The sequence below is a fragment of the Chiloscyllium plagiosum genome, chromosome 35, assembly GCF_004010195.1.
Source record: "Chiloscyllium plagiosum isolate BGI_BamShark_2017 chromosome 35, ASM401019v2, whole genome shotgun sequence".
Classification (NCBI taxonomy): domain Eukaryota; kingdom Metazoa; phylum Chordata; class Chondrichthyes; order Orectolobiformes; family Hemiscylliidae; genus Chiloscyllium; species Chiloscyllium plagiosum.
In genome coordinates, this window is record NC_057744.1 from 37,085,625 (window position 1) to 37,098,884 (window position 13,260).

The following is a 13,260-nucleotide window of genomic DNA, read 5'->3' on the forward strand; positions in this document are numbered from 1 at the left end:
CCTGAAGGTTGCTGCACAGGTGGATAGAGTGGTCAAGAAAGCATATAGTATTGAGTATAAGAGCTGGCAAGTCATGTTAAAATTGTACAAGACATTGGTTCGGCCGCATTTAGAATATTGTGTACAGTTCTGGGTGCCACATTACCAAAAGGATGTGGACGCTTTGGAGAGGATGCAGAGAAGGTTTACCAGGATGTTGCCTGGTATGGAAGGTGCGAGCTATGAAGAGAGGTTGAGTAGGTTAGGTTTATTTTCACTAGAAAAAAGGATATTGAGGGGGGACCTGATTGAGGTTTATAAAATCATGAAGGGTCTAGACAGGGTGGATAGATACAAGCGTTTTCCCAGGGTGAAGGATTCAATAACCAGAGGTCACACTTTCAAGGTGAGAGGTGGAAAGTTTAAGGGGGATCCACGTGGCAAGTGCTTCACACAGAGGGTGGTGGGCATTTGGAACACGTTATCAGCAGAGGTGGTAAAGGCAGGCATGGTAGATTCATTTAAGATGCATCTGGACAGATGCATGAGTTGGTGGGGAGCAGAGGGATACAGATTCTTAGGAATTGACCGACAGGTTTAGACAGTACATTTGGATCGGCTCAGACTTGGAGGGCCGAAGGCCTGTTCCTGGGCTGTAAATTTTCTTTGTTCTTTGTTCTCTTTAACCCTTGATTCTACTAGTGATCAAGAAGCTATCAATCTCAGCATTAAATATACACAAAGACTCTGCCCCCACAGCTCTCTGTGGCAGAGATCCAAAGACTCACAATCCTCTGAGAGAAGAAATTCCTCCTCATCTCGGTCTCAAATTGGCACCTCTTTATCCTGAGACCATTCCCTCTGGTTCGAAACTCTCCCATGAGGGGAAGCATCCTCTCAGCATTTACCCTGTAAAACTTCTTGAGAATTCTGTATGTTTTAATGAGATCACCTCTCATTCTTTGAAACTCCAGTGAGTAGAGTCCCAACCTGTTTAGCTTTTGCTCAAAAGACAATCCCTCCGTCCCGGGGGTCATTCTAGTGAACCATCTCTGAACTAGTTCCAATGAAATGGTACCTTTTCTTTAATAAGGGGACCAAAACTGCTCACTGTCCTCCAGATGTGGTCTCTCCAGCACCTTGTACTGTTGTATTTCCCTACTTTTATATGCCAACCCCTTTGAAATAAGGGCCAGCCTTCCATTAGCCTTCCTGACTCTCTGCTGCACCTGGGTGCTAGCTTTCTGTTTCATACACAGGTACCCCCAAGTCACGTTGTGAATTAGAATTAGGTTTTATTATCAAGTGTATTCAAGTACAGAGACACAAGAGGACAGTGAATAGTTTACAGTGCTGCCATTCACAGGTAAAAGGTACTTAGGCAAAGTGTAGAAAAATAAGAAATAAGTGACCAGTTCCAAATTACAGTTCTTCTTTAGCCTGCAGTTGGTCCACACTGGGTTGTCCCCACGAGGGCTCTGGGTTCGATCTCTCCTCAGCACTGTGCTCAATCTCTTGATCCCCACACCTCCACATTTCCGACCGCCATCCTTTCTCTCCTGTACTGGGTTTGATGTCTCGATCCCTGCCAGTAGAGTCCAGCTCTTGTGCCACTCCGGGCCCCCAGCCACTTGCACGATCCCATCGATCTGCTCTGGCACGACCAGCAAAGAGCCCTCTCTGGGCACCCAGCTGCTGCTGCCACCACCTCTGCCTCTAGGAACAAGCTCCTTCAGAAGGTAAGTACAGAGGGGAAAAAAAAATGAGAAAAGAAGAAAGAAGATCAGTTGGAGCTTTCTGTAGTTTTTTCTTCAAAAAAATAATTTTTTTGTTCTCCCTTTCAAAATGAACAACTTCAATATACTCCTTTTGCCAACTTTTTGCCCACTTAATATAACCCATCAATATCTCTCTTTAAGCTGCTTGCATTCCTCTCACAACTTGACATTCCACCATTGTTTATGTTATTTGACAAACTCCGGCCTCTAAATTTCCCAATACCTGGCACTGCTGAAAGACCACGGTGTTTGAGGACAGCTTTACAGCCAGGTAAGCACATTTGAAGTGTCAGCGCTGCCGAAATGTGCACAGCAAGCACCCACAACCAGCAATGTGATAATGACCAGATAACCTGTTTCAGTGCAGTTGGTCGAGAAATAAATATTGTTCACTTCTCGACCAACTGGAGGAAAGCTCTCCAGCTCTTGCTCAGGTTGTGCTGTGCAACGTTTTACATGCAACCAAGAGGTCAGGCTGGGTCACATGTTAACAACTCATTTAAAGGACAGCCCTTCTGACAGTGCAGTGCTGCTTCAGTGTCAGCTGTGATTTTTCTGCTGAAGTCCTGGAGTGAGTCTTGAACCCAAAGCATTTTGACTCTGTATTCAGATTGCAACCGTGCGCTATGTTGCTATCTCCATATTGGGTGTCTAAGGGGTTATGTAGGGTGTCAGATGGGTGGATAGCCATCAATTCTTGTGTATTTCACATAGGTACCCCATGTTGTTGGAACATTTCTCATTTCTGTGTTCAATATATTTTCCAACAGGAATGACGTGTCAGGCCAGAAGCTCATACTCTGACTCGGAGGTTCTGTGGGGACATCGATTCAACCCAGTGTTGACTTTGGAGAAGGATTTTTATGAAGTGGATTACAACAGTTTCCATGAAACCTATGAAACAAACACCCCAGACTGCAGCGCTAAGCAAATGGCAGAGATGCGGAAGGCAGGCCTGCTCCTATCAGAACTGTCATTCCCACGCCATCCAAGTCAGGTGCAGGAGGAGGAAAACCCTGACAGAGAAGACTACATCAGTACAAGCAATCCTGCTGCCAAGACAGAAGAATTGCTGCCTTTCTCTGCAACCGAAGACTCTGAATATTGTCCAGGGTTTTCCGCAAGGTTTGTACAGGGACTCGAAGAAGCACAGAAACTCTAGTGAGTTGGGGATACCCCTGAATGCCACTGTTCCATGACTTATTGACCAAACTAGTGATTAACAACACAGCTGAGCAGAATGCAAGGTGGATGTGTGCATATGTGTTAACTTATGGAAGCTCAACATTCTACTCATCATGTGCAGAGTGAATCAATCAGAATTAGGGACTGGACTAGCATAATTTGTACATAATGAATAAATGTCACCATTTCATTCTGTACCTGCTGATTTCTTACTGGGCACCCACTGTATATTTGACTTCTGGGGTTGGGGCTATTCCAAGATGGTGAGTACAAGATGGAAACTGAAGAGCTGACAAAGGCTGGGACTGGACACATAGATAGTGCAAGTTCCTCTAGAGAGTCTAGTTCACTCCGTGTCATTAGCAACATCCCTGCCATTGATACAACAATCTGCTCTTTACACTGATTCTCATTAGACTCTGGTCATGGTGCACTTTCTATTGATAGAATATAAAACAGGGAAGTGTCCCTCTCTTTCTCATGGAGAGGTTGGGTGAGTGAGCTGTGATCAAATCAATTGGCCCAACCTCTCCCTTCCCCTCCCAACCCTGTCACCTTAGCACACCAGTCCTATGAGCTGTCGATGTTCTGAATGATTCAGGTTGCTGCTGACCTCGATTCGTGAGATTAGACACACAACCAGGCCAGCCCTGTGCACCTCTTATTTAGCTCACCTTCATGGACACTGCATGGAGTATACATCAGTTTGAAGGACCTGATGGTTAACTCAGTGCAGCATTTGATTTATCCAGCTGGTTAGTCTGGGAGCACCAAGTCCTCTTCATGTCTTGCCAAGCCTGTTCACTTGTTTTAGCAGCTCAGGACTCACCCTCTGTGCAGGATAAGGTGGTTGGGTTTGAGTGATTTCCCAGAATGATAGCAATATCTCTTGAAATCTGAGCTTGAACCAGCTCTACCACAGTCTGCGAGATTTGAATTTGAGTGGTTGCTCACACAACCCAGCCCTGGGTGTTCAGACACTGAAAGCTGCCATCTTCTTCTGATTGCTCCCTGATGGAAAATTCCTGGTGAAAAGCAGGTGGCATTTATAATCTAATTTGCATTTCCTCCCCTATCCTGTAGCCTTGTCCTTATAGACGTGATCGAAGATGGCAATAGAACAAATCTTTCTGTCTGTCCCTCTCCGTTCCCTTCCTTTATCTCTTTGGCCAGTGTTTCTCAATGTCCCTAGATGTTGGTGAGAGGAAATTACAGAAGCGCTATCGCACAGGATCCATTCAGCCCATCTTATCTGCACCTGCTTTCTGAATGAGCAATTCACCTAGCGCCACTTGCCCACCTACTCCCCATGGCTATTTTCACATAATAAGCCAATTTCCTCTTGAATGTCTCAAATGAGTCTGTCTGCACATTCTAGATCCTAACTACTCACTGCATATCAACCTAGTTTCCTCATGTCGCCATTACTTTTGTAAATCCTCTTGATCTCGGTCATTCAGTCAGCAGGAAGAGTGTGTCTGCTGTGTCCAGACTGCTCTATTTTAAACACCTCTATCAAATTTCCTCTCAACCTTCATTTTTCCCAAGGTGAACTTCTCTCGATTGAAGTTCCTCTTCCAGGGAACTATCTGATGAATCTTTTCTGCAGGCTTTCTGATGCTGTCATATCTGTCCTGAAGTGTCCAGAGTTTTATGCAATCCTCCATTTGAGGCCTGTTTTTAATTAAGACACCAGGTTTTCCATCCTGAAGTTTCTCCCATCAATCCATTCCAAGCTGTCCTATTGGAATACAATACAAGGAAACTCCTCTTATTTATCATTCCATTCAGAAGGGGGGGAGGCTGAAGGGATTTTACACACAATACAAAAAACTCAGGTTTACTTTTCAGGACCTCAGAGTATCCCATGGTCAATGAAGTCAGTAAAAAGAAAACTTAGCTCCCCATTTCAGAACAGCAGGAGATAAACCAAGGTGTCAAAACAAAACAATTATAGGGGATGCTGAAGATCTGAAATAAAACAGAGAGTGCTTGAGAAACTCAGCAGGTCAGAAGCTAAGTCATATTGGACTCAATCTGAACTTGATTTCTCTCTGCCAGATGTTGCCAGACCTCCTGAGTTTCTCCAGCACTTCCTGCTTTCATTTATCATAAACCAAGGGGTTTTTTTCTCAGCGTACCTCCATTTCTCTCTCTTTCTCTAGAAAGAGAGAGAGAGAGAGAGAGAGAGCTGCAGTTACAAGGTGAGCCGTCAAATATGGGATTACTATTAGAGAGACACTGGGTGAGAGATGAACCTGTTTCAGTGGAGTCAATATTGGGCAGAGTGCCTGAGTGCTTCCTAACATTGACATTGAGTTATCAAGATATCAAAAAACCCATTGATAATGTAAATTTTGCATTTTGTTGTGGTCAGTTTGTGAGGATACAGACTGTTTTGTGTAAAATATTTCCTACTATTTTTTCCAACTACTTTGAATATCTTCCTAGTTATTCACTATTGTTAATTGTGGCGAAGTGGACACATTAGCTGACTAGCGGACATTGATGGAGCCCATCTCACTCTGAGTACTAGCAGCTACAGCACTCAGTCGAGATGCAAGATTTGATGCATTGTTCAACTTTTGAAAAATTAGACCCACTACCTACCTGCCTGGAACAAGCATGGGTAAGGTGTGTAAAGTGTAAATAGTTCAGCTTGGCATTTTGCTAAGTGATCTCACCCTCATAGTTTCCAATATTTTCATGTGTAAAGTTAATTTAGAAAATACTGCTGAACATCTAAGGAAATTTAACCACGTAGATTGAGACCAAAATTTATTGTTCTGGCAAAGTGCCAAGTGGTGATTGATCCTGTGAAATTTTGCAGCATAATATGGTAACTAGGATGCTCATGCAAGTTCCAGGATCACATTACACAACTCAGACTCTTGACTTCTGTGAAAAATTGAATGCACTGACTGTGGCAAGCTTACGTTGAGAGTGCAGTGGGATAGAGCTGTAACCAGCTGGACACTGATTATACTTCACAATGTTGTACAGAGAAAAACTGAACAATACAAAAATGCATGTTTCACAGAGTTGAACCTGATATTTTCTAAAAGGCCTTGAGGCACTTTTTCCATGTATTTTTGTCTGTATATTCAATCTCTGAACAAAAGAAAAATAAATTCTGGAAAGATTTCACATATTTTATTTAATAAAGTAGTTCTTGCAAGTTAAAATTGACTAAAAGTTTTTGTTCTGTCAGAAGGTAAAACATCGACAATATTCCATCACTTTTGGGTTGAATGGAACGTCTATGGTTTCGAACCTTATCCCAAATTGGAGCAATGAGGTCAGTTGGCAGAAGCAGGGGTAATGGTGAAGCTTGCATTGGTGAAGCATATTGGCACAGTCAGTTCCACTTTACAGAGGGCACCCAAGGTTCAATGGATTGTGATTAAAAAGAGTTTTAAAAACTTCAGCTTCAAAGTGAGTCTGGAGGAAAGACATTGAAAGGAACGCATTGTCTCCATTTGATTATCAATAAGCATACATTCTGCAGCCTCAAGAACACCTGTTGGAAATCTGACAACTCAATAATTGGAATACAAGTTTCTATACCACATCGTCGAAATCCAACCAATCCATCTATTGTCTTCAATGCAGCTTTGTGACCCGATTCAACCAGCCCCTGTATTAGATTAGATTACTTACAGTGTGGAAACAGGCCCTTCAGCCCAACAAGTCCACACCGACCCGCCGAAGCGTAACCCACCCAGACCCATTCCCCTACATTTACCCCTTCACCTAACACTACAGGCAATTTAGCGTGGCCAATTCACCTAACCTGCACATTTTTGGATTGTGGGAGGAAACCAGAGGAAACCCATGCAGCCACGGAGAGAATGTGCAAACTCCACACAAACAGTTGCCTGAGGCGGGAGTTGAACCTGGGTCTCTGGTGCTGTGAGGCAGCAGTGCTAACCACTGTGCTGTCGTGCCGCCCATTGCTGAGGTCCATGCTCTTACCACTCCCTAGGTGAAGATGTACATCCTGAATTTACTAGAGACTAACGTTATTCACTTTAGTTTTGACACTGCCATGTGGGAACAGCTTCCCTGCTGACCTTAATGATCTTAAAAATATCTCTCATATCTTCCTTCCTCAGTCTTTTCCAGGGAGAAGAATTCTAGACTGAAGTAAAGTCATAGAGAGTAGAGGCTGCTCTGTGACTCGAGAGAGAGAGATGCATTGAATTTAACTCGACAATCACTACACCACACTTCATGGTGATCAGCAGTGGTACAAGAACTGAACCCATTCTGTTGGCATTAGTCTCCATCACAAACCAACCATACAACCTGGTGAGGGAACCATCTCACAAATTCTAGTCTGTTCAGGTTGTGAAGGCAGCCCAGGAGTACCTATCAAGCTTGTTAGGTTTAAAGCAGGCAGTAATACTGGGCAAGTCACATTCCAAAGTGAAACCTGGCTTGACAGACTGTAGGTTTGATTTTTGCAATGTGGTTACTGTGGGTCAGTAACCGAACATATTCATGATAGGCTGCCAATGTACTTCTAACAAAAAAAATTTATTACACGTAGAAGAAAAAGTAACACAAACTATTTTACACTATATGAAGAAGATTTGAAATGGTCTTATTACAAATTTCCTTTAAGAAGAATTCAACCTTTTTACCGTCACAAAAACTGCACAGATCCTCGAACACCAGTGAAGGGTATTCCTGTTTCCATCTTAAAGTTCCTTGTTGCCATTTGTACTTTGTTTCTTTCTGGAAAATGCCTGCATTTATATGATGCTATATTCTTTAGTTAACATTTCTATGTGATATCCTGAAGCTGCTCACATGCCTTGTTTATTCCTAAAAATGTGTTTCTCACACCCATACATTCAACAGCCTTGTATGTCTTCCTATTTGACATGTTAAAGCTAATTCTGTGGCTGTTCTCTTACTAAATTCTAAACAACTCAGGACTTCCTCTACCGTAACTATTTTGGAGACTGATGAACTACAGAGTGGCACGGTGTCACAGTGGCACAGTGGTTAGCACTGCTGCCTCACAGCACCAGAGACCTGGTTTCAATTCCCACCTCAAGCAACTGTCTGTGTGGAGTTTGCACATTCTCCCCGTGTCTGTGTGGGTTTCCTCTGGGTGCTCCGGTTTCCTCCCACAGTCCAAAAATGTGCTGGTCAGGTGAATTGGCCATGCTAAATTGCCTGGAGTATGAGATGTAGGGGAATGGGTCTGGATGGGTTCCTCTTCGGAGGATCAGTGAGGACTTGTTGGGCCAAAGGGCCTGTTTTCATACTGTAAGTAATCTAATCTAATAGAGTATGGAATCAGCTGCCAGAGGAAGTGGTGGAGGCTGGTACAATTACAATATTTAAAAGGCATCTGGATAGGTACATAAATAAGGAGGCTTTAGAGGGATATGGGACTAGATTAACTTAGGATATCTGGTTGGCATGGACAAGTTGGACCGAAGAGTCTATTTCCATACTGTACATCTCTATGGCTGTGACTATTCATCATGTGCTAGAGTGGAATTTTCACACATTTATCAAACCTTTTCTCTGAATGATCTGCTGCTCTCTGAAAGAAACCTGCACACTCACTAACCTTCTGACTGGTTCTGCTTTTCCAAGAGATGCCATTGCTGTCCCTGTGTCATGGACACCTTCTTACTAGACAACTGCCCTTTTTTTAACCTTCCTTCTATCTTGCTTTCTAGATCACTGAATATTGAACTGTTAAAGGCCCCATTTAATTTGATGTAACCAAACTCTAAACAACCCAGTCACACTCACTGACCTCAAAAGTGAATCTAACATTATGACCTTCTCGTCTTATTGCAAAATCTAGAAATATACATTAAATGTACGGCTATCCATTTCAGAATTCATTTTTCTGAATAACAACATAGATTTAGGGTGAGAGGAGAAAGATTTAAAAGGGACATAAAGGACAACTTTTTCATGCAGGAGATAGTGCGTGTATGGAATAAGCTATGAGAGGAAGTGGTGGAGACTGGTGTTATTACATTTGAAAGGCATTTCGATGGGGACATGACTAGGAAGGGTTTAGAGAGATATGGATCAAGTGCTGGTAAATGGGACTAGATTAATTTAGGATATCTGCTTGGCATGGATGAGTTGGACTGAAGGGTCTGTTTCCATGCTGTCTATCCCTATGACTATGACTATGTGCAAGAGTGAAATTTTCACACATTTAGCGCTGCACTGGAAACTCACCCTTCAATATGGTGCAGCTAAAGGGAGAATCGGTCAGAGTGAGAAGATCAAAGCAGCTGGGCGGCACGGTGGCACAGTGGTTAGCACTGCTGCCTCACAGCGCCTGAGACCTGGGTTCAATTCCCGCCTCAGGCGACTGAGTGTGTGGAGTTTGCACGTTCTCCCCGTGTCTGCGTGGGTTTCCTCCGGGTGCTCCGGTTTCCTCCCACAGTCCAAAGATGTGCAGGTCAGGTGAATTGGCCATGCTAAATTGCCCATAGTGTTAGGTAAGGGGTAAATGCAGGGGTATGGGTGGGTTGTGCTTCGGCGGGTCGGTGTGGACTTGTTGGGCCAAAGGGCCTGTTTCCACACTGTAATGTAATCTAATCTAATCAGCTGGTGCAATGAATATTTCACTTTTATTTAAAACCCCTTTTCAGTCATAGCAGGCTTATGATTATTAAAAATTCTTTCACAATAATCCCTGGTTAAGTCCAGCTTTTATTGGTAATTTCTGATTTCCCTTGATCTGAGTGGTTTGCTGAACCATTTCTTAGCAGTTAAGAGTCAACTGGACTGCTGTGAGCCTGGAGTGACATGTAGGTCAGACTAGGTAAGGATGATAGATTTCCTTCCATCGAGGTCATTAGTGAACCCGATGTTTTGTTTTACAACAATCACAGTCGTGATGGTATCACCAGAATTTACTGAGTGAAATTAAATTCCAGATGGTGGGATTTTAACCCACACTCCACGATGCTTTAAAATACTCAACCATGTATCTTATCACTATTCCTCCATCTACCACCAACCACCTCCCTTCATCCCCTCACCCCCACCATCCTGCCTCCCCCTCCCACACCACCTGACAAAATATAGTTCAGAAACAGGACAGGATCATCTGTGGTGGATTGTGAGGCAGTTGAGAACAGATCTGGAGCACCATCAGTAAAACTAGTGAGTTACATGAGACTGTGAAATAAACAGCAATAACAGAGACCTGGCTCAAACAAGAGGAAGGCTCACCTCTTAATATTCCTGCCTGCAAACTATTTAACAAAGATATGGGATGGTTACAAAAAAGGCACAGGATGACAGTTTAGAATATCACAACAATAGAAAGGAAGTAGTTAAGAATGGATAAAGTGAATATATTTTGTTAAAATAAAGATATTGGACTAACTAATACACTGATGGGTTTATACCTTTTGAGTCCTGAGTACAAGGCAGGTGCAACCCAGGCAGAAAAAGGAGGCAAATCGTGTATCAGGTCAGGATTCCTGGAGATGCCTGACTGAGAGACCAGAAATCCATTTGCTGTTGAAACTCCTAAACCCCAAAGAGAATATTATTGATTGATAACTCTAACTGACCTATGCTATGAATTTTATAATGTTTGTTCACACAAGGTAAAGAGTAAACTTGGGAAAACGTGGTTGTCCCTGGAATGGATATGTAACGATAAAAATTTTACTTTGGCTCACTCAAAATCCAGACCATGAGCTGAATGGAATGTGATTTTTTTTTTGGCAAAGTGAATGTTTCATCAAGTTTCTCAAGGATTTCTGTCCATGCGATCGAGTGAGGTCTCTTGCTGCATTGTACCAAATTCACCTCTTTCATGCCCTACTGGCTCATATGATGTCCATCTCACCCAGTCCGAGCCCCATTCTATAGCCCACTGTTCCCTGAATAACTTGCCATTAAATGGATACCTGCCAAAAGACCAGCATCCCTGGTATCTACACGATCTTTAGAAATCCAACCTTGTCCATTACTAGCAACCACATGACACAGCAGCCAAAAACCCACACTGCCCATGGCACACAACCGGTATGGCTGACACTTCCTCACATATACCACCCCATTCTCTCCCCTTATCAAACGTTAATCATCAGGCCACACAGTTTTCCTGTCCTTAGCTTCATCCTGCCTAATCACAGTGTCTCAATCGCTGCTATTCTGCCCGCAATGCCCACTGGAGACCCCAGTTTGTCATCGTCCACTGGGGCACATCATATCAGGAAAAGCAGTCAGACAATTCCAGACATGAGCTTTTATTTACACACAGCAAAGGTGAACACAAGCAAACAAGCAATGATTGCAGTTCACCCCCACAATGCAAACCGTACGCTGGTACTATGCCCAGTGGCGATTATACATTCCATGATGGTCTGCTGTACCCAGCTCACAGTGACCGGAACCGGGGCTCAATCAGCTCCTGTCAGGTTTGTAGCATCCGGTACAGTTGGGCTCTGACATGGACAGGGAGAGCTCCCTCCTCCTCAATGTCCTCATCCTCCACCTCCTCGGAAAACAGCACCCATCCCCTCAGTGTCCATCACATCAGCTCATTGCCTGCACCGATTGTGTAGGGCAAAGCACACCAGGATGATGCAGCACACTCTTCCCAGACTGTATGGAGGACACCCCCCCCCCCCCCACAAGACCGGTCCAAGCAGTGGGACTACATCTTCAGCAGCTCCATTGGCCGTTCCCCCAAGGCCCTGCTCGAAGGATGGGCAGCATCATATCCATGCTCCTTATCTGTCAGGGGATTGTGTGATAGGTCATGAAACGTAGTCACTGTGGGTTAATCTTCTCCCCCAGTACCCAGCCCATTAAGGCCCTGGGACCCTCAAACATACCAGGTACATGAGAGTGCTGCAGGATGTAGGGGCTTTGGTATCTCCCAGGGTGGTGGGCACACACCTCCAGGAAGTGGTAACGGTGATCACAGATCACCAGAACATTAATGGAATGGAACTCCTGCCTGCTGATGAAATCTGCACATTGTGATATGGCCCTCTCAGTGCCATGTGTATACAATGAGGAAAGTCAGTTATGTTCCTGAAGCCGACTGCACAGGCTGCAGCACTGGCCTCATCATCGGGAAACAAAATGAGTCAGGGTGGTCTTCCAATGCTGACATCACTCACCACCCTGATGCATTGTGGGTACATGACTGAGAGATCCTACTCAGGTCAGCCATCACTCCCTGGAAGGAGGCAGCCACAGAGACACTCAAAGCTACTGTCCCCTTCACAGCGTCAGGGAGAAGATGGCCTCCCGTTCCTGTGGCCCTCAGGTCTACCTCCAGCATCTGTCACAGTGCTATCACAGTGTTTCAGGACAAATAAAGCCTGTATCAACACCATGCCTCACTCATCCTGAGGAAATGGAATCAGGAGCAAAGACTCTCTGCCTTTTGTAGTCCTCAATATTGAGGGGCCCTGCAACAGTGATGCATTCCTGGGCTGGGTTTACTCTCCATGGTAGCTTGTTGCTGCTCCTGGGCTTCGTATTGGTCCCAACCCTCCACCTTCACCTTATCAAGAAGGTAGCCACCAGTGATCAACATCCCCCTAACGGCATGGCACAGGACTCTCAGTAGAAGTGTGGTCTACATTGGGAACACGAGGAGTGAAAGAAGATCTTGGGTCTCAGAGGAGATATTGGTGGCATTGCCTGCAGATGAGGACTGCATACATCCCTTCACACAGTGAGACATACAGTGAGCCAATAACACCATTCATTCAGCCTCAGCCTCAGAATGGGCACCAACTTGGCGAAGGTGCTGCACTGACTGAGTGGCCAAGACATTCTATTAAAAGACAATGCCAGCTGCACTCCAATCCACTTCCCATCCTAGAGCCACATCAATCCTGAAACTTTCCATTACATTCAGCCCAGACCATCGTTACACTCTCACGACAGATGATGAAGTGATGGTCTCTACGTCTCATAGCCCTTCTGGAAGTTTTACAATCAATGGGATGTTACTGGCCAGCACTTGCCTCTTTTTAATTCACTGCTGCTCATGCCAGTATCATTGAGATGGCAATGCTTCATTTGCAAGGACAAATGACATGAAGCAAATTGCCTTTGACCTTTGTTTAAACCCTAAGCACACTCACTCTGCACTGCAAATGGCCACAAAAATGAGTGCGAATGAATTGTAGTTGTAGTTTGCAATCAAATGCTTCCTGTATTTGTTGCTTCAGTAAAGGCCCTTCAGCCCATCACATCCACATCATTCAAAAACAACCAACTGACTATTCTAATCCTATTTCTCAGCATTTGGCCCATAGCCTTGTATGCTTTGGCATTGCAAATG

General features: G+C 44.2%; 1 protein-coding gene across 1 annotated transcript in view; it reads left to right on the plus strand.

The window, feature by feature from the left end:
* LOC122540754 (G protein-activated inward rectifier potassium channel 4-like) overlaps positions 1-3,137 on the plus strand; it is a 49,167-nt gene extending 46,030 nt beyond the window's left edge. Inside the window, exon 3 of the mRNA XM_043676931.1 lies at positions 2,528-3,137. Within this exon, the coding sequence (XP_043532866.1) occupies positions 2,528-2,919 (392 nt within the window). The 3' untranslated portion in view covers positions 2,920-3,137. The remainder of the gene's footprint in view (positions 1-2,527) is intronic.
* Positions 3,138-13,260: the final 10,123 nt, after the last annotated feature.